General features: G+C 36.6%; 2 protein-coding genes across 2 annotated transcripts in view; one reads left to right on the top strand and one right to left on the bottom strand.

Moving 5' to 3' along the window:
* LOC102592720 (DNA mismatch repair protein MLH1) overlaps positions 1-21,884 on the bottom strand; it is a 38,874-nt gene that overhangs the window by 4,357 nt on the left and 12,633 nt on the right. The window contains exons 10-14 of the mRNA XM_006338816.2: positions 17,029-17,123; positions 16,832-16,940; positions 10,044-10,209; positions 9,697-9,858; positions 927-1,095 (exon numbers count right to left, since the gene is read on the bottom strand). Coding sequence (XP_006338878.1) covers positions 927-1,095; positions 9,697-9,858; positions 10,044-10,209; positions 16,832-16,940; positions 17,029-17,123 — 701 coding nt within the window. The remainder of the gene's footprint in view (positions 1-926; positions 1,096-9,696; positions 9,859-10,043; positions 10,210-16,831; positions 16,941-17,028; positions 17,124-21,884) is intronic.
* LOC102597022 (protein ROOT PRIMORDIUM DEFECTIVE 1-like) lies at positions 5,683-7,875 on the top strand. Its single transcript, XM_006338826.1, has 3 exons — positions 5,683-6,455; positions 7,099-7,154; positions 7,763-7,875. The coding sequence occupies exons 1-3, from the start codon at positions 5,683-5,685 to the stop codon at positions 7,873-7,875; spliced, it is 942 nt and encodes a 313-aa protein (XP_006338888.1).

Genomic DNA, 21,884 nt, shown 5'->3' on the forward strand with positions numbered 1-21,884 from the left:
TTTGAAATAGCTTCCTGGTGTTCACTGTGTAATGAGACAAATGAGACTAATAGCCATCTATTCCTCCATTGCAAAGTCACTGCTCAATTATGGGCCATTTTTCTTAGCAGAACACACACAAACTGGACAATGCCAGAACACACTGCAGACCTTCTTAGTTGCTGGGTGAGAAGAGGGGGGAGTAAGAGCCAGAAGAAATGGTGGAACATGATACCCTCTTGTATATGGTGGACTATTTGGAGAGAAAGAAACAAGAGGTGTATGGAAAATACTGCAGAATCAGTACAAAAGATCAAATGGCGTTGTATGAAGACCTTCTGTTTTTGGTGTAATGAGGAGGGTATAGAGGATGCTGGACAGATTTTAAATTTTTTCTCTTCTTTATAAGTTTAGTAGCAATTTCTTGAGTTGGTCCTTTTTGGGTCACTGATGTAAATCTTTTTGATGGTTGCCAGCATACCCTCATTGCTGAAGAATACAACTTTACTTTATCAAAAAAAAAAAAAAAACAAAAAAAAAAAAAAGTTGGTCTATCTTCCTATGGCTTCTACTTTTGGATAGCAATATAAGCTGTTTCATAGCATTTAGCTGATTAAAGCTAATTTCTATCTTAAAAAAATGGAAGTTGCAAAGTTTAAATCACAGCTGTCGCTGCTTATGCCTAATTGTTATCCCTAATTCTCTCACCGGCGATGCTGAATATGGCAATCTCAACAAGGTAAACAAAAAAACTGCTTATTTACTGAAGGGCCTAGCGATCCTAAAGTGTAATGATTTCCTAAAGTGCCAAATTGCAGTAGGATCTGGCTATCAATTACACGGACTAGGAGTGTAGCTCCTTCACTAGGACCAACATGAACCCTTGCTACCCTGCAATAAGTACATGATACACATAATGGAATTTGTATTTCAGAATAGTTGCTTACGTATGTTTTCTGTAGAAGTCACTTCTGAACCACTTGAAAGCACTCTCTTTCTGTAGAATTTCAAGCCATCACCTGAGGGATTACGCAATAATGGCGGATGCATGGCATAAAAATTTCCTAGGGCAGCAGCAATAGTCTGAAAACAAATTTTCTCATCCTCCCAGTCAACCTACAAATTAACAGAAGTAAAATCAGACAGTTGAGCAAGATGGGACAGAGGGAGTAACAATTTAGTCTTGTCCTATCTACCAACATTTGTAGATTTGGGATGTCAACAATGCCCCTCAAGTTTGATGAAAATACCAATTTGTTCACCGAAAAAACAAATTTAACAAGACTTTGTGCCAATGTCACATAAAACAACTCTGATCCTCCACACAATCTACATAGAAACCATAAGACCCACAATAATAGGCAATATATATCACCCACCAAGGCAACTGTAATATCACATGCTTAGATTAAATTTCATCAAATCCTAATATTTCCGTATACTACCTATGGATTGGTAATAAAGAAAAATAGCCTTTCATCTTGTTAAGTGGGACTTGGTAGTGAGAGAAAAAAGGAGGACAAATTCAGCAGCCATCTCTTTTTGCATTGCACAGTGGAGGCAACTTGGAATCTGTTTTTCAATATTTTCAACTTCTCTTTTGTCATGCCTTTCAGTTTGAAAGACCTGTTGACTGTTTGGGACAAAAGTGGGATCAGGGAACCAGCAAGAAGTTTGAGGGTTACAGTGTCAGCTTGTATCTGTAGGGTTGTGGACTGAAAGAAATGTTAGGTGGTTTGAAGGGAAAGCTATCTCTGTACAAATGTTAAAAGTACAAATAACTTTGCATTTTTGGTGCAACTTACAGGATGTGAAGGATAAAAACAGTATGTTAGATTTGATCAAGTCACTACAGAAGTCTATTTCCGTATAGAAAGGCGGCCCTCTTTTTATTTTTGCCCAGGGGATTTTCTGATTTGTATGTACAGATCACTTTCTTAGAAGGCGTATGGACATAGATTTGGTTAAAATTTGGACAAAAGAATTTTTGAAGTTGAAAAATGGTTTTTAGAAGTTGAAGTTGTGCAAGTGGAAATAAATTCACTTGAAAATCTAGTCAAAACCAGTTTTTCAAATTTAATTTGAAAAACTCCTTTCCAAAATCTAACCAAAAAGTCAGTCCAATGTATAACCAATTCTTTTTTTATATAAAAAAAATGCAAAAATGGAAAAACTTTCTATGTCAAAACGGCTCTATTAGTTTGGCTGTGTACTATGTACTCAAAGATTCCGGTTCTTTGAGCAATGATGCAAGAAGGTAAATTGTGGTATAAAGTAAATCAACACAAGTATTTTAGCGAGAAAAACTCCCTGCTCAAGAGAGGCAAAACCCACAACCTACATCTGTAGGATTTTCTCAAACGCACCACTAAGCTCAAGCAATTTAAGATTTACGATTGCCCTTGTAACACCCAAGGAACTGTTCTCAACAATCCCAATCTCTACCCCCTTAACTTTTCTCTCCAATGACTCTACCTATCAATGAAGTCCCTTACAAACACAAAACAACACTTACTACAACCAACTATGAAAGTAATCAAGATCTTGTTTTGGTACCACTACAAGAAACTAACTATTACAACTCAAGAACAATATAGATAAAACTTGATAGGAGCATGTTCTTTCGTTGTAGCAACAATTTTTTCTTCAAGACTCTTTGTGCTGACTTTTTCATTATGACACCTCTCCTTTAGGTGTGGTTAAACTCCAATGCTTTGTGTCGTGCTGTTTATATAGAAGTAGATAGCTGCCTTGTAGTTCTCCAATCCAAACAGGAATTGATTCAAGTTTTCCCATAAATCCAATTCTAGTTTAACTTCGTTGTTTGGATCTTCTTCATGCGACGGGCTTCTTCCTCTTAATTCAAAGTTAATACATGTGTTCGATTTATGGTAATATTTCCATATCTTGAACTCCAGCTCCTTGCAGAATTAGACTGCATAATTCCAATTCTCCAAGTCTACATGCAACTACTTTTTCATTGCAGTCTCAATTCTGCTAGAGGAACATGTTCTCTCATGAGTTCCTCTGACAGTGTTGCTAGCTTCTTCACTCGGCTAGCATGTAAAAGATAAAAGTTGCTACATTTGTATGGCTAAGCAAGGTTTGTAAGATTACTTAGACAAGTACAGGGACTAGCATTCCACTCATTGCAACCCATTGGATGGCTAGGTTTGAGAACCTGATCATAAATATGTTTTCTCAAAAGAACATTCTCCCATATGTTCTTCTTTAAAAACATCTCTTCAACTTTCAACGTAAGGACCAAGTTCTTTCATCTTTCTTCTTGCAGCCTTTTTGTAATGTTCCCCGTCTCTAAGTGCTCTTAGTTAGGATTCCTTTTTAAGTAAGAATCAGTTCCTATATTGGTATCTTAATCACTAGCAACAGAATATAATTGTTCTCTAAATAGAACCAGGTTCCTTTATAAATAAGCACCTATTTCTTTACATTTTGGCCCCAACTGTAGCACTTCGAAGAGAACATTTTGTGGCTCTTTATCCAAGTATCACAGAGTTGCCCTTTTTAACATATGAAAATGAGCTGCTACCTTCATTTTTTCCCCCTTTGGGCATCATAAAAATTAAGTAAATGTGTAATTAATAGCATAACCAAGAGGAAATTATCACATTAGAAATTACTAATCCCAAAAGGAATACTTCATTAATGCCAAGTAGGCACATGTATCAACGTCTAAGAACAAAAAATCCAAGAACACCTATACTGATCATGGCAGTCGAGAAGACACTTTCTCAAAACATTACAGTTACCTAAATCTGCCAGTAACTGCTACATTCTAGGGTCCCAAAAAAACATGAACAGCTATCAACTCTAGAAACACACTTTAGACAGGACACAGGAGGGAACTTGAGGCTAAGAATCAGGTTCTTTGCCAGTGAGAGATAAGGATGAAAAGAGGCTCATGAATTTCTCAATCCTCTCAAGTGAAACCTTCTGCTCAGCAAGAAGTGTAACTGTTAGCTTAGCATTCTCAGTCTTTTTGAGTTTGGAAGGCTTCATGCACAGCTTCCGCCTTTTCCTTTGCCTCTCTTTCTTTGACAAGCTCTTCTAGCAGGTTTGTAACCACACTGCTCTTAGAACCTGTTCCCTTCTTTTTTTTTGAAACTGGTAACCTTGTATATTTCTATATGTGAACAAAACACAAGCAGTACATAGGTTGTACTGAGCCCATATATACAGCAAAAAAATAAAAAAACTCTAGGAAACTGAAGCTATTCTAATCTCCTAAGTGGAATCTAGTGCACCTAGAATATCTACAGTTTCTTCTGAGTATGTCTATCTACACCAAAAGCTAAAGAGCAGAATACAGTTCATTTTTATCTGCTAAACAGAGTTGCTCCTATTTTCAAAACATCTGGAATTTCTTTCTTTCCATATTGTCCACCATATACAAGCTGGAACAATTCTCCAAGTTTCTCTGTCTCTAGCCTCCCATCGTGCTTCCTAGCTTGCTAATGTTGTTGAAACACTCTGCAAGTGCGGTTTTACCTATCATTTCCTTTTCCCCTCCCTTTTTCCCAACGCTCGGGGGAATCTCAAAGTGGGTGAATACCTTTATCAGCCAAAAGCCATAGGGTAGGGAATGTGCCCCTTCAGCAGCTAGAGCCACGTGTTGTACCAATAAAGCAGGAAGGTTTACCAGATCTCCTTGGGTGCATCCATCACAATCATGTCCCTGTTTTTAGCTTCATTTCTCTTTTCTACTTGCAGCAGGACACACTTATTTACTAGCTCAATATGATTTTGTGAGCTAGAGTCATCTCCCATTTCAGCACTTACCTCAACTCCTGAGCATCTCTTCCTTGTGGAAACTTGGCTGTCAAATAAACCCTGCTTTTTTCTGGCCCATCTTCGCCCCATTTTTCTTAAAGTATTCATCATAACCAACACAAGATATATTGAAAATGTCCCCTACGTCTTCAACTGTAAATCTGATTCCTCTTCCCTTCACAGAGGACACCACTGTATCATCATCAACTAGCTTGAACCTTCTATAAAATTATGAACTTCTTCCTCATGAACCACTGGATTTGTGTCAAATAGTAGCTTAGTCCATTCATAATGGTCCAGTATTTTCTTGAGCTCTTTGATTCTAGCACTTCTTGTTTTTCTTTTCAGCTGTTTTTTTTAATCCTCTTTAGATTGGGTTCTTTGACCGAAGGAGCAGTTTCTTCCATCCATTCTGAGGGTCCTGTTCTTTTACTGACACCTTTAGAACTTGAAGCTTTCTTCAACCCTTTTTCTTTAGGGGATTCGACTTCATCTTTCCTTTCAACATTTGAGATATCAGAACCATGGTTCTGGGTTTCTTCCTCCTTATTTGTTTGCTTACGAACCAGTTCCCCTTGAGTTGTAACTTCTTCTCTACCCTGAAGTGGTTGATCTTATTTCTTGGGATATTTTAGGGTTTGATTGCATCCTGAGTAAGACTTCGGTGGATTGAGCATCGGATGTAATTTTGGAGTGTGCAACAGTGTTGAGGAAGATATGACTAGGTTTCAAGTTGCTGAGAATTACTTTGCTCTTTTGATTTTTCAAGAATGATGCGACTAAGTGAATATACGAGTGACTAATCTTTTAATAAATAGTCCGGATGACTTTTGAAGTCCCTTTTTTTTAAGTCACTGACTTTCATCGAAGGGGGTTTATTTTAACGGACCAATTTTCGTGGTTATTGATATCATGACCCCCTCTCCCCCCCCCCCCCCCCCCCCCTCCTTTCCCCCCCCCCGCCTATCCCAGCGCCTCCATCTCAACCGCGGCGCCACTCATTTCCTCCGTAAGTACCCCCACATCTTTAACATTTTCCACCACCCTATCAAATTACAACCTTATTGTACACTGACGGAAACCGCCCTCAAAATCACCCAACAAGAGGCTACAGCTATCAATGCTACTTTACCACTTGTAGTAACCCGTTTGGTGCGTTTATTGTCGATTTCAGTGACTAAATCATTGCCCCTTAGAGCCATTTTCAAGGTTTTTAGGGAACTTGGGTTGCCTGATGATTTTGAGGAAAGTGTAATCTTGAAAAAATCTGATCTTTTTGCACTTGTTGATAGTGATAATGAACCGAACACTCATTTGTTGAAACTTGTCGGGGATATACCAAAGGGGGAGTTAGTGGCTGCTGTTGATAATTGGAGGGTAGTGGAATGTTGTAAAGAGGATTGTGGGGTTGATAGGAATGAGATTTTGTTTAGTTTTAAGCATAGTTATCCACCAGGGATGAAGTTGAAGAGGAATTTTAAGGCAAAGGTTAAAGAATGGCAGCAGTTGAGGTATGTGGGGCCGTATGAGGCTGTGGAGATTGGAAAGAAGAGGAAAAATAAGATTGGGATGATGGAGATGGAGAAGAGGGCAGTTGGTCATGACCATGGCGTCCGGGTCAGCTTTCGCGCACCTCATCTAATTACACAGGATACTTGTCACCTCCCACCAACAACAGGTACCAGGTAACTCGGTCCACCAAGGTTAGCACAAATGGGAAGAATAACCTAGTGTTTATTTGTCTCCACAAAGTTTTAAACCTGAGACCTCAGGGTTCTCAACTACTTCATTGACCACTAGGCACACCCTTAGGTGCAACCCCTTCCCCTTTTTTTTAACAAATGACACTAATACACAGATTTAAAGTAATTTGTAGATTTGAAGGAGATGCATACTTGTGAGTCATGAGAACTAGACTCTCTGACAAGATCCTTTGAGTTGATCTTGTTTTGAAGGACAATCCTCCTTTTGACATATGTATTACACTTTCGATGCTTTGAGGTTCCTGAATATTTTCTTCTTTCTTTTTGTTGCAAGAGTCTTCATTTACCTTCGAGAAGGGAAGTTTTGTTACTTTGTTCCCTTTTTGATAAGGCCCCTTTTGCTGAGAGTAAAGTTTCCTTAGTCTAAGCTCCTCTTTTTTCTCATTTGGGCTTTTAATCTTGGTCATAGAGTTGTCTTAGGAACCAAAACTAGTTTGAGTTCCCAATATTTAGACAAAGGATGAATCAAGTGTTTCTTGGTCCATTTTGGCAGTTTTGTTCTTTTCTTTAGAGGGGCAGGTGGCAAAATCTTTGGCATTCTATTGAGCTGTGTATTTTCTAGCAGATCCTTGCATTTTAACCGTCTTTTTCCTTTCTTATGGCTTCTTATATCTGTGTTTGGTAAGTGGAGGTATCTTTTTTATGGTCTTCTCCACTCAACTATTCTGTCCAGTTCATATTCAGCTTTGATGATCTTCTCGTGAATTACTCTACCTTCTTACAGCACACCTTCTGGGAACCTGTTCCTTTAGTTTCAATAAAAAACTTCTTGATATTGACTAGCTCCTTTTGAAGCATTCTTTTCCTCAAAAGCTTCGCATGAAGAGTAGAGGATGTGACATCTGATTCTTCCTTTTGAGTGTGTCTTTTGAAGCATTCTTTCCAGATGCTGATGTTCTTTTGCTCATTCCATTATTTTGAGCTGAATTTTCACCCTCTAGAATAAGGACCTGTTCCTTTAGACAGATTATCTTCCTCTTCACGTTTTCTCCCTTTCCTACTACTGCTATATGGTGATCCCTTTTTAGCCCAGAATGAATGTGTTAATTTGTCTCTATTGGTAGATATAGCTTCTCAAGAAATTCCATTACTATGTGAGTTATACACACTAGATTTCTCTTCTAAGTGTGGATTGTCTCCTTGATTTTAGCTAAGCTTGTCTCCATTTCATGGTCTTCTTCTTCTAGGGCTGATATAACTCTCAATGTTGTGGTCCTTAATTTGTGCAGTTTTCTTTGGTTCTTGGTGGACTAAGTGCCTTCCTTCTCAATGTTGTAGTCCTGAATTTTTGTCTATAGATCTCTATAATTACTTTGCAATGTATACCATATTTGCTCAGTAATGATACAGGAGGAAGCTTTGTTGAATTTATTAGGACTAATACCACATACAAGGATTCTTCTTGTTTTACCATCCAGTTGGGCATTCTTATGCAGGGGTTTTGTTTGGACCTTTTGAATGATGCTCCATAGTTTGGGATTTTCACCAATGAAGAAGTCTTTCATTCTCACCTTCCACCAACTGTAATGTTTGCCAAGAAAGCATGATCCTTTCTTAGTTGATAATAGTTAGTATCTTGGAAAACTACAATCTACTAAGAAAGGATCTTGTTTTGGTACTACTCCAAGAGACTAACTATTACAACTCAAGAACAGTATAGATAAAACTTGATAGGAACAAGTTCTTTCGTTGTAGCAGCAACTTCTTCTTCAAGACTATTTGAGTTGACTCTGTCACTCTGACGTGGTGACGCTTCTCTCTTTAGATGTGGTCAAACTCCAAAGCTGTGTGACGTGCTGTTTATATAGAAGTAAATAGCCGCCTTGTAGTTCTCCAATCCAAACAAGAATCGATTCAAGTCTGTCCATGAAACCAACTTCTTTTTCCTAATTCCAAGCTAATTCCATGTGTTCAATTTATGGTAATATTTCCACATCTTGAACTTCAGTTCCTTGTAGAATTGGACTGAGAGCCTGTTTGGATTTGGCTTATTTAAGTGCTTTTAAGTCAAAATAGCTTTTAAGCACTTTTGTAGTGTTTGAGTATTAAGAAAAAAACTTTTAAGCACCTGTTTTTAAGTCAATGTCCATGGCTATCTCGTCCAACTTCCACTGTGGTATCTGAACTGATGCTGTCAAATAGGAAAGAGAGCGTCGAGCACAGCTTTCGCATCACCAGAAATCCTTTTCTGTTTATTGTGAGACTTGATAAAAATAAGCCAAAAGCTACAAGTCTATCCAAACAGACTCTGAGTCATAATTCAATTCTCCAAGTCTTCACGAAACTTCTTCATTGCAGTCTCAGTTCTGCTAGAGGAACAGGTTCTCTGATAAGTTTCATTTGTAGTATTGCTTAACTTCTTCACTTCTTCTTGGAGATTTGTTGAGGGCCTGATTCTTGATCTTCATTCTTCACACAGATTGTCAATCATCAAAACACCACATGATCTTGAATGTAGATTCAGAGATCATAATGTTTTAGTGCTTTGCTTCAATAATATACTTGCTTACCAGTTCAAAAATATCAGAAGAAATTTTAACTTAAAATTTTCGCCTACAGCTATCAGGAAAATTTGAGAGGTGATTCCACCAGAAGAAAGAAGAGGACTTCAAATGTCATATGCTAATGAACAGACAACACAATGAGACAAAAAACTGTTGCTTTTAAATATATTTCTCCAGCCAATGGAAATCCAAGTTGATCCACTGAAACATGATAGATTCATTCAGAGGCAAACAATACAAAACTAATGTAGCATAACTTCCTTTGAGAAAGGCAAGTAGAAGAGAGCAAAAAGACGGGGAAAACAGAGGCTGGAAATTGTAGCTACTATATATTAAACCTTGGAAAGCACAAAAGTCAGAACGTAAATTGAGACCACTCATTGAAAGAAGAAAAAGAATGTACATAGGAAATCTAGTACCAAAGTAATCAATGTTAAAGGCTCAATATATTAATTTAGGATGATACTTGGCAATGAAAATGAGTTTACAGGCTGATAACTTCCAACATACTAAGCAGATCAAGCTGCTTCATATGTGGTCGATGAACTTCATTGTGCAACACCCAAAGGTCCACAGTCATGGGCAAGAACATTATAGAATTGATAAGATCTTTGTTACATGGAATAGGAAAGAAGACAAAGAAATAGCAAAGAACTCACATCATTTCCTAAACAAAGTATAAATTCTGGGATGCGGTCCATGTCAGGTGTGTACTGATCCAGTATAACAGGAAGCCTAGACATATTGCCATTTGAATCGATATGAATACTAAAATACTCCTCTAGCATTCCAGCCTTTTGCTTGAGCAGTTCTGTATTCATCTGAAGTAATACATAGAAAATGCCAATGCTGATTAGGAAGAGGGTATAATGATGATAGGTGACAAAATTACCTGAATTGAATTAGACAAAAGTAACAATTTCTTTCAGTGTCTAGGAGCAGACATGGACAAGAAATAGAATTAAATTACTGTAGTGAAGTTACAGTTGAGTTAAGATGAAATTACCTCAGCAATCTTTCCTCTTAGCTCTTTGCTTTCATTGCCTTCTGGATCTGTACCCTCTTCTTTCAGAGCAAGCATTACTAACTCAGGTAATGATGCTGGTTCACTCAGTTGAATTGCATTGAAATGGGCAAACCGACGTAAAACTTGCTGATACATAAGCTCTTTACTTTTGTAGCATCAAATGTAGGGAAGATCATCAAATACATAGTTAAACAAGTTATCTAATGAAGGAAAATTCAAGGAATTAAAAGAGCCATGGAAAAATTACACAGCATCAGAAAAGGCAGAAATCAAAGCGAGAGATCAAGCTGTAGAGATATTGGAATCTTCGCTGTCAAGTGCTCTAGCAGGTTTTCTTTTTTGTTATTTCTTTTCTTTTTAATAACCGAGAAATCTTTTGAGAGATAGTGGCGCAGGATTCGAAACTCGGTGGATAATAGGTCAGGACCTCTACCCTTAACCACTTAATACCAGGTTTTTGATTGTGGCAAGGTTCGAACTTGTAACATTCACCTAGTTAAGATTGCTTTCCCTCTCTTGGGTTTCTTAAGAATTGTGAGAATAGGATTGTATATAATGTATGGTAACATACAAAACAACTTTCCAATTAAGGAGGTGGCTACAGTCATATGCAAAATAATTACCCAACAAGAGTCAGGGTCAAATCCCACGTGGATTGGAGGTAGGATTTGCCAAAGTTCGTGACTCAACTCACAAGAGCATGCATATTGTATCAACAATGAATGTAAATGGGGGGGGGGATTGTTTATAACAAGTAATCGATTTGAAACTTCTATTGCAAAATGTAGCACAAATGTCAAAGTTGGAGAGACTAGGGGTGTTGATTTGATAGATATTGACTAATTATCTTAGAATGGATTACCACATCTTTGGTTTGAACTACATGCAAAGTTTTTCAAAGCAATGTGTTTGTTTTGGTTCTTTCAAACCCCAAAACTATACCATATCAACAACCAAGCATTAGCTTGAGTGGGCATAGACTATCTCTAGCTCAAACCCTTAAATGAGGATCAAATCAAATTAAAACTATTTCTAGCTCTAATCCTTTGATTAAAACCTCAAGTCCTCCCCATTGAAGTTTTACCCAATCTCACTTTTCTTTCTCAAGAAAAAGTAAAATTAGAGAGTTCAATTAATGTTTGCACCCATTACTTTTTAGATTAAAACTTGAAGACAACAATAGATTTATGCGGTATAATCAATTCTAAGTGTTGGAACAAGTATAGGAATCCTAGTTGGAAAAGGAGTCTAATGTAGTGTCTATGAATAGGGTCTTTATGTAACAATTTAGATAAACAATTCAATAATATTCTCTTCTATATTTCTCACCTGGTATCAGAGCATTGGTGAGAAACTTCAAGTCACCATGTCAAATTCCGGCGACAGTTAGGGCTGATTTGTGTCATCTTGTCGTTCTGAAGGTGTTGTGCGAAAACCAACACCATCACAAGGCTCGGGAAGCTCAGGCGACCAAACCCCAATCAAAACTACCAAAAAAAAACCCTCACACGCTATCCCGCTGTTCGAAGGTGGAAGTTTTCCGGCGAGATCTGGATCACGCGCCGGCACGTGAGGGTTGCTCCGGTCATTGTTTTCAAGCTGTTTTTTTGTTGGGGTCGTCCAATATTTCCGATCAAAACCCGTCTAGTTTTCTCCAAATCCGATCGCTGGAATTAGGGTTCCAGCAATTTTCAGGCAGTTTCCAACAGTTTCTTACAATTTTCAAGTCAAATTTTGAAAAAATGTTTTTGGCTCCAAAAATACGGGGATTGGAAGTTCAAGCCCTATAATAACTTCAGAACTATTAATGGGAAGTTCAAACTATTTAGCTTGGGCTTCCTCAGTTGAGTTGTGGTACAAGGGTCAAGGTGTTCAAGATCATTTACCAAACAATACTTCTGTGGTAAATGAAAAGACAAAGCCTAGTGATGAGGATGCAAAAGCCAAAGCACAATGGGAGAAAGTGGATGCTCAATTATGTAGTCTCCTATGGCGCTCTATTGATTCAAAGTTGATGCCCTTGTTTCGCCCATTCCAGACATGTTATTCAGTTTGGGAAAAGCACGTGCTTTATACACTAATGACATATCTCGATTCTATGATGTGATATCTCGGATGACCAACTTAAAGAAACAAGAATCTAACATATCTACTTACTTGGGACAAGTACAGGCAGTCATGGAGGAATTTGCATTGTCCACCACCCAACTATGATCCTATTGCTCTAATGGAATATAATGAGTTCCTTCAGAATTGCGCAAGCAAGCAGACATCTCCACAAGTACAATCAGTTGTTGTAACACCTTAGAATTTGGAAAAGAAAGAAAAGGGATTTTTGGGCTGCAAGTTGTGTTTACGGGTCCCCATCTACAGATCGTAGAAGCTTCTACAGGCTGTAGATGGCATCCGAAGAAGAGGGAAAATGATATTTGAAAAGTCAAGTCCCAGTACCTCTTTTTACAATTTACGAGGACGGCCCGTTAGTCTTTGTATGAGCCGTAGATAGGCTCATAGGTAGGTCCCATACTTAGTGATATTTTACAAGGTCAAGTTGGTTTCTTTGATTGGTGTCTACGGACCGTAGGTCCAAACGGTAGACGGGCTTCGACAATTATTTTAAGGGGCATTTGAGTCGTTTTCTTGATTGTTTTAAATCAAAATTATGTCGTTTTGTCTTCTACCCTAAGCCCTATATAAAGCTTTTAGGTCCTAAAACTACCCACTTCAACCCATTCTCCTAATTTCCCAAAACCTAGCCAAATTCATCCTCCCCAAATTCTCTCAAGACTAATGAAGGAGAAGAAGCTAGGGTTAATTCAAGTTCATCAATCCTCCATTCTTTTTGGGCTTTAAGCATCAAGGTATGTGGGTATTCACCCATGGAATCTATTCTTCCATGGGGCCCCCAAAGTTTCCAATTTCTCGATCTCAAATTCAATTGTTCAAGTTAGGGTTTCAATTCCATCTTTGTGGGTTTCATCCAATTATGATTTATTATTGTTAATTAAGTCTTCTAATGCATGATTCAATGTTAATACATGATATTTAGTTGAAATTATGTTGACTCATGCCTCATTTATGTTTTTCAAATATAAACCTATGATGAACTCATAAACCTATGAACTATGAATTTATGAAGATATGCATATTTTTATGAAATTATTGTAAATGATTTGGGATGCTTTGAAAGGAAAGTATCAATGTTATTGTGAAAGATTTTCTCACATGCTATTATGTAGATTCAGAGATCATAATGTTTCACCGCTTTTCGCTTTTGATAACAGTGACTATCACCAATTTAAAGCAACATCTCTTTTAACACTTTCAAACTATAAATCTCAACAAACTGAAGAATTTTCTAGGTATTGAGGTTACTCAATCCAAATCAGGTATTGTTATTTCACAATGAAAGTATGCATTAGGCATTCTTGAGGAGACAAGAATGATGGGATATAGACTCATCGACACTCCAATGGTTCCAACTGCTAAACTTTTGACAGGACGGGAAAAGCCACTTAGTCATCTTTATAGGCAGTTGGTTGATAAGTTGAATTATCTCACAATGGCTAGACCTGACATTTTTTTTCATACGAGTGTTGTAGTTCACTTTATGAATTATCCTTGTGATAGTCATTCGGATGCAGTTGACCGCATTCTACAATATATGAAGGGAAAAAACCACTCTTTGCAGATCAAGGCCATGAGCAAATCATGGGATATACAAATGTTGATTGGACAGGATTACCTTCTAATAAACGTTGGATATTGTGCTTTAGAACAAGGCAATTTGGTATCCAGAAAGAGTATGCAACAAAATGTAGTTGCTTGATCTAATGTAGAAGCAAAATATCAAGCAATGGCTATAACAACGTGTGAGCTAGTTTTGATCACACGATTGTTAAAAAGAAATAAAAAATTGAGAAATCAATCAAATAAAATTTGTTTGTGATAATCAAGCAACCCTTCATATTGCATCAAATCTTGTATTTCATGAGAGGACTAACCAAATTGAGATTGACCGTCACTTTATTAGAGAAAAGATACTCTGAGAAGATTGTTACAAAATTTGTGAAGTCAAGTGATCAGCTTGCAAATATCCCTCATTAGAACTCATATTAGTTACATATGTAACAAACTCGATATTAGTAATGTGGGTATTAGTTATGTAGATGTTAGTTATGCAGGGTTTAATTATGTAAGTATTAGTTATACATGTGTTAGTTATGCAAGATTTAGTTATGTAGGTATTAGTTATCATGAAATTTTTTATTTTGAGCGAGGTACAACCAACAAAACCTGTATGAGGATCCATTAACTAGTTGACATGTGGATTGTGGGGCATAAATTGTCCTTTAAAGCTAAAATTCAAACCAAAGAGTAGAGAGATTTAATTGGAAATTGAAAGAAAATCGCAGGGCACATTTCAAATACAATTAAATAAACTAAAATGTTGTATTGAAAGTGGAAAAATACACATTAAAATGTAATGAAGGGAATGAGAAGTCATATTATCATCTGACCAATATTTTTATTTTATGTTTTATATGCACATTTATTTAACTCGTTTAATTAAGGATTTATATAAAAAAAACATTATTTCTATATTACAAGATAAAATGATATTTATATACACTTTGATCTCTTCAAATTTGCGTTACTTTTAAAAATGATTCTATATTATAAGATAAAATAAGATTTATGTATATATTTTTTTTCAAACTCGCATTAATTTTAAAAATGGTTATTTGATAAATGGACTGAGAAAAAGACTTGAAATGTGTAACAAAGTGAAATTTTTTAAAAGTATCCTATGATATAACAAGCATATTATTATAGTATTTCTTTTATCCAAATGGTGTTAGATGAATAACAACATTATATAGTACGAATTTCATTTTAATTTGGAGCAAAACAGTCAAATTTCTACTTATTATACTATTATTAAATCGTACAAAGTTTATATTAAATATATTAAATTTTATATTTTATTTTTAGAAATAGTAAATTAATGAAACTTCAATCTGGAGGCATTGACATCTTATTTGACATTTTTATTAAAATAGATTTAATCAGAATATTTCAATGTGTATAACATAACTTTTCGTTCGTTTCATTATTTTTTTATCGTGCACTTTTTTACTTTAAATACACCATTTTAGTTTATTTAATTGTATTTGACACGGATCCCCACGATTTTCTTCCAATTTCCAATTGAACTTTACACTCTCTCTCCTCTTTGATTTTAGTTGCAGCTTTAAAGGACAATTTGTGCCCACACAATCCACGTGTCAACTTGCTAATGGATCCTCATACAAGTTTTGTTGGTCGTACCTCGCTCAAAATAAAAATTTCCAATTATCATGGTTTAGTTATGTAGAGATTACAATACATTAGTGAGCTAATTTTTATTTCTTAATTCCAAAAATTAATAGTGAGCTAATTTTTGTTATACCAATTGAAAAATTAAATAAATACCAATAGCCAAAAACAATAAAGTAAATAACAAATAACTAAAAGTAATTAAGTAATTTGTATTCAATATGATTAAGCAATTAAGCAATAGGAAATTTAAATTAAAATAAATAACAAATAGTGAGCTAATAACACGTTAAAATTAAATAAATACAAATAGCCAAAAACAATAAAGTAAATAACAAATAACTAAAAGTAATTAAGTGATTTGTATTCAATATGATTAAGCAATAGGAAATTTAAATTAAAATAAATAACAAATAACTAAAAAAATTAAAACTTGTATTGGCAATTCGTTGTAGAGAAACTAAGAAAAGAAACTGATTACAATTAATAGCAGAAACTAAGCAAAGAAATTAATTACAATTAATAGTCACTGCCTTACCGCCAAAGAAAACAATTAACAAAAATTTAACCACAAGAACTAAAAGTAATTAAGCAATTAACAAGACAAAAACTCAAAGAAAAAAATTTGGTAGTGATTTATTTAACATGTATTAATTATTTGGTTTGTTGTAAACTAATATACATTCAAAGTAAATTAATAGGGGTGAATGTGCAATTTACTATTATAATAAATGTATAACTAATACCCACATAACTTATTCCACCTTCTATCCCGCAATAATTACACACAGATTCCCTCATAAGTTAGGTAAGTATTAATTATGTAGGATTACAAAAAATACAACCATACACCGTATAAAAATAATACATGAATAACTTTTATACAACATTTGAAAACCTACCAACCAAACATTGTATAAAATTAATACATGAATAACCTTTATCCTATTTGCAAACCAAACATGGTATAAATTTAATACATGAATAACCAAACCAAGTTATTCATGTATTAGCTTTGGACTTATCCAGCTACCAACAACCCCTTAATGAGATAATATATAGCCAAACAAATGTATATGGTTTGTTTTAGACCAAAAGTTTTAAAAGTCTTTCTTTCTTTTTAAAACTCCGTGCCCAATCAAAGTGCATCACACAAAACATTTCTTTCAAGCTAGCTTATACCGACAAGGATATATACAAAAAGGAAGCGCCTTTGGTTAGCCAAGTCTCTTGACTGTGCAGCTATGCTTCTTTAGTATGTTGTACTGATTTAATGGTACCAAGATTATGCAAATTGTAGAGCTTTTATTCTAGCAAGCATACAAAGTCCTCACTACATCCATATTCTCATAATCCAATCAATGAACCTTGATAGAGAAGCAACAAAAAACTTATAAATCTTTCTTAGAATACTGATATCTTATCAAAAAGCTAAAGTGATAGATTACCTCAAGTTAATCACATTAACAAGATAAAGGTGTGTATTGTGTTGAAGCAAAGCAAAAATCTCATCCGCCATCCCAATATATGTGCAATTCCTAACAATATCCAATAGACCTACAAATTAATAACTCAAGATTAGTAGGAGTAAAAGGCTAATTTGTTTTCCTATCAACTAAAATTTTGGTAATCCATCGGCACATACCAGGGTGACAGTCATTATCAATCTCATTAACAAGCTCCTGGATGCTAGTGAGGTCTGCGGTTTCACTAGGATTCCTCCTTTGTCTGATAGAAGACCTGCAACATTTTCTTTGCGTGAAAAAGTATGTTGGTAGCATGTTTAACTAAACTATCAACCTGATGTTTGAGTAGTTATGGTATATACAACTTCATTTATTTATTTTATGATATTGGTAACTTTTTGTATTCCTCAGCATTAAGGCTATGCTGGCCACCTCCAAAAATTGTTACAAGAAAGGAAAAAAACTAAAAGAAATACTTACAGAGAACCTATGAAGTCCACTAATTGGAACTCCTCTTCTACATCCTATTCTTTACACCAAAAGCCAAGAGTAGTAATTACTTTCCATTTGATCTTTTGTATTGGACACTCCTTTCCTTAAAATATTCTTTGATTCCTTTCTTTCCATATAATCCACCAGATACAGGCTGGAACTGTTCTCCACCATCTTTTCTGACTCTTGTTGCCTCCCCTTTTGATCTAGCAACTAAGGAGGTCAGAAGTGTGTTTTGGACTATGCTTGTAAACAGAGAGCCCACATTTGAGCAGTTACCTTAAAATGCATGAACAAGTGTTTGTTAGTCTCCAGAGCCTCTTTACAGAGGAGGAATCTAGATACTATGTTATGCGCCTCTTCTACATTGCCTCATGAGTCAAACATTTTTTCCTAGCAACCAACCAACCAAGTGAAGCACTTCACCGTGGCAAGAGCCACACTTTTCCATATTGTGTTCCAAGATCCAGTGGTTCTTCCTGCACTTCTTTTAAGCCCCCAGTTGTATAGTCTGCTCACAGAAAATACCCCATTTTATTTTTTTTGAAAATGGTAATGGTGTATTCTTCAACATTAAGGAGATGCTGGTGACCTGCAAACAGAGGGGAACAAAAGATGAGGGAAAAGAAAATAAAAAAAAAATACTTACAAGGGTCCTAATAATTTTACAATCTGTTTTGTATCCTCTAAACCTTTCTCTTTACACCCAAAATAAAAGGATGCAATACAATCCCATCTAACCTTCTGAATGGAATTGGACCTATCTTCAAAAGTCTACTATTTCTTTCTTTCCATACTGTCCACCAAATGCAATGTGGAATTATCCTCCACCCATGCCTTTTTGACTCTTGCTCCCCCTCTTCTTATCCAACAACTCAACAAATCTGCAGTATGCTTGGGCATGGTCCAGTTTGTTTTTGTGAGACTAAGGAAGATGGACCAAATTTGTGTTGTAAAGTTGCAATGCAAGAATAGATGCTGGTTGGTCTCTGCTGCGTTCCCGCATAATGAACACCAAGATACTATAATCTTTCCTTTTCTCCTCAGCACTTCATGTGTCAGGCAAGCCCTTCTAGCAACCAACCATGTAAAGCATTTTATCTTAGTTGGTGCTAAGGTTCTCCATACCTTTCTCCACAAACTCTGCTTAGAGTTGCGTTACTGTGGACTTTCCATTTTGTATGCTTTGCTAACCGTGAAAGCCCCATCTTTACTATGTTTCCATCTCAAAGAATCAAGAGCATTGGTGATGCCAGGGAATTTTTCTAATAGCTCTAGCAATTTGGCCACTCTGTCCACTTCCCAGTCATTCACCTTCTGAACATTAGATCCCACCCTTGTGTTGTCCAACATTCATTGATATTTGCATCAGGATTACTACATAGTAAGAACAGATCTGGAAAGGATTCTTTTAGAGGAATCTGTTTGTTCCACGCATCTGTCCAAAACTTAGTTCTCCTGCCATCTCCCACTTCAATGTACGTATTAGCTTCAAGTTTTTTGCCATAAGTTTCTGATAGTTCTCCAGACCCCCACCCCATAGGCATCAACACTAACATTACTGCACCAAGGATTGTACTCACCATACCTGGATCTGATGACATCCTTCCATAAAGCTTGCCCCTCTTCATTATACCCCATCTTTGTGATGTCCCCATGCTAATTTGTCTGGCTCTGGAGTAGAACCATGGAATCCACCAATCAAGCTCAAAAGCTCCACCACTCCATCAATCTCCTAGTCATTTTGCAGCCTACAAAATATTAAACTCCAACCTTGTGGTGACCACATCTCCTCTATCCTGCTATTAGTATTTGTGCATATTGAGAGAAGACTAAGGAACAGGTCCCTTAGAATCCCATTTCCACACCAATCATCTAGCCAGAACTTTGTTTTGTCTCCTCTGCCCACCACTATCTGTGAGTTGTTCTTTAGACTCACCCAAAGGTTTCAAATGGTCTTCCATACCCAAACCCCATAAGTTTCATTGACTTCACTAGTGCACCAGAAGTCCTCTTGCCCATATTTGTGATTTATTATCTCTTTCCATGGAGGCTACTCCTTCTCATTGGATCTCCACAACCATTTTAAGAGACGGCTCCTATTATGAACTTTTAAATTCCTCACTCCAAGTCCCCCATTTTTCCTGCTTTGTTGTTCTACATACCATTTCACCATATTGGATCCCTTTCCTATCTTGTTCCCTTGCCATAGGAAGTTTCTTATAAGTGCATCTAAAACCTCCACTATCCTACTGGGAGATAGGAAAGAGGGACATCACATAACTGGTAAAGAATCCAGAACTGAGTTAATTACTGTAACTCTACCTCCCGGAGATAGGTATTGGGATTTCCATATAGCCAATTTTTTCTCTATTTTCTCAATATTGCCATCCCAAATTGTTTTTGCTTAGTGCTCGGAGCTCAAAAGCATTCCTAGGTAAACTATTGGGAGCTTCTCTATCTTGCACTTCAAAATACTTGCAAGAGCCTCAATCTGTTGCACCTCCTTAATTGGAAAATTACTACTCTTTCTCCAAATTACTTTTAGTCCTGAGCATGCCTCGAAAACCACCAGGATCACTCTTAAATAGCAAATTTGTTCCTGCTCAGCTTCACAGAAAACCAATGTGTCATCTGCATACAATAGATGTGTTAGTTCAATTGTATCATTTACCCTGTTCTTTATGGAAAAGCCCCTTATCCAGTTATTCTGGGAAGCAACTCTCATTAACCTATCTAAACCTTCCATGGCTAAGATAAAGAGAAAAGGGGATATTGGGTCCCCTTGTCTCGTGCCTCTTTCTGGAAAATAACCAACTGGTTCTCCATTTACTAGAATGGAGAACCGAGTGGTTTTAATGCAAAAATTTATCCGGCTGAGCCATCTCCATCCAAACCCCACCTGCCTTAGGATATTGATTAGAAACTCCGAGTTCAAATGGTCATATGCCTTCTCAATGTCTAGCTTGCACATTAATCTAGGGGCTCCTCCTCTAATTCTAGAATCAATGTACTCACTAGTTAAAAGTGCAGCATCCATGATTTACCTTCCTTTGATAAAGGCCATTTGGCGCTTGTTTACTAGCTTACTGATCACCTTCTTCAACCTCTCTGCCAACACCTTAGCTATGATCTTGTATACCCCCGTGATCAGGCTGATAGGTCTAAAATCCTTTAGCTCATTTGCCCCCACCTTCTTTGGAATTAAAGCTACAAATGTGGCATTAAAACTCTTCTCAAACTTTTGATGAGCATGGAATTTGTGGAAGGTCTGCATCACATCATCTTTGATAGTTTCCCAAAAAGCACCGAAGAAAGCTATTGTATAGCCATCTGGTCCAGGTGCTTTATCAACAACACACTGCTTTATTCCTTCTAAGAATTCTTCCTCCTCAAAATCTCTAGGCAACCAGATTTGTACTTCTTCTGTGATTGTTTGAACATCTTGTCTCCAGCTTTCTGTCTCTTTGTACAAAATCTGATAAAAATTCACAATTGCATTTCTGATTACCACAAAATCTAAAGACTCTTCTCCATTAATCACTAAGAATTCTGTAGTGTTGTTTCTTTGGTGGGTTGTAGCCATTCTGTGGAAGAACTTGGTGTTCTTATCTCCATTCTTTATCCACTGAATTTTGGATCTGTCTCTAGTGGATTTCCTTATTTCTAGCTACTTCCTCCTACTCTAGTGCTATATGAGTTTTCAAAAGTTGCTCATCATCTGTTAAAGCTCTGTGCACCTGAATGTCTTCCAAACTGCCAATTTGTTCCAATAGGTGTTCTTTTCTGACCCTCCAGTTGCCTCTATTCTCTTTGCTCCACTCCTTGAGCTTCTTTTTTAAGAGACTCAAATTTGAGGCTAGTATGAAGTCAGGACTGCCTGTCACATTAAAGGAACCCCACCACTTCTCAAACTTGAAGTATGATTTTTTGAAAGTCTCATCCCCACAGGTCAGTACTATGGGATTATGATCAGACCCCAAGCTAGGTAAAGCACTTTGTCAAATTTGAGTGAATATCTCATCCTACGGAAAAGAGTACAAGAATCTGTCAATTCTTGAAGCTTTTTTTTTTATTCGCCCCTCCTCTCCATGTGTAGGATCCCCCAAATAAAGGGGGATCCACAAGTTCCAGTTCATTGATGCAACTAGAGAAATCAGACATAGCCCCGAAAATTCTACTACAATTGATCTTTTCTGATGGGAACCGTGTGGTGTTAAAATCCCCACATACCACCCATGGCCCTTCACAGAAGCTCCTCATTGCTCCCAACTCCTCCCACAATTCCTTTCTCTCACTCCCATCACTTAATTGAAATATCATGTTTGTATGGTAATGTGTATGCCTATATACTATACTCAATATAGCTAACTTCCAAAGGCAGTAAACAAGAAGTATCCACTTCAGCTTCTTCTCCAATGGTGCCACCATATAGTGCAAAACAAAAAGGATGATGGATGATTATATAATACCAGACCTCCCTAAACATTTTGCATTTACATGATGCTCTCCTTTCATGTTGTCTACTATCAAGAGAGCACTT

The sequence above is a fragment of the Solanum tuberosum genome, unplaced genomic scaffold, assembly GCF_000226075.1.
Source record: "Solanum tuberosum cultivar DM 1-3 516 R44 unplaced genomic scaffold, SolTub_3.0 scf00006, whole genome shotgun sequence".
In the NCBI taxonomy this organism is placed as follows: Eukaryota; Viridiplantae; Streptophyta; class Magnoliopsida; order Solanales; family Solanaceae; genus Solanum; species Solanum tuberosum.

What these genes read in the sequence shown, in the direction of transcription:
- LOC102597022 (XM_006338826.1), top strand. Translation starts at nt 5,683, where the DNA reads ATGACCCCCTCTCCCCCCCCCCCCCCCCCCCCCTCCTTTCCCCCCCCC. An exon ending in CCACCAACAACAGGTACCAG is followed by an intron (nt 6,456 to 7,098) that starts GTAACTCGGTCC and finishes ATTTTCTAGCAG; the next exon opens with ATCCTTGCATTTTAACCGTC. An exon ending in GCTTCTTATATCTGTGTTTG is followed by an intron (nt 7,155 to 7,762) that starts GTAAGTGGAGGT and finishes TAATTTGTGCAG; the next exon opens with TTTTCTTTGGTTCTTGGTGG.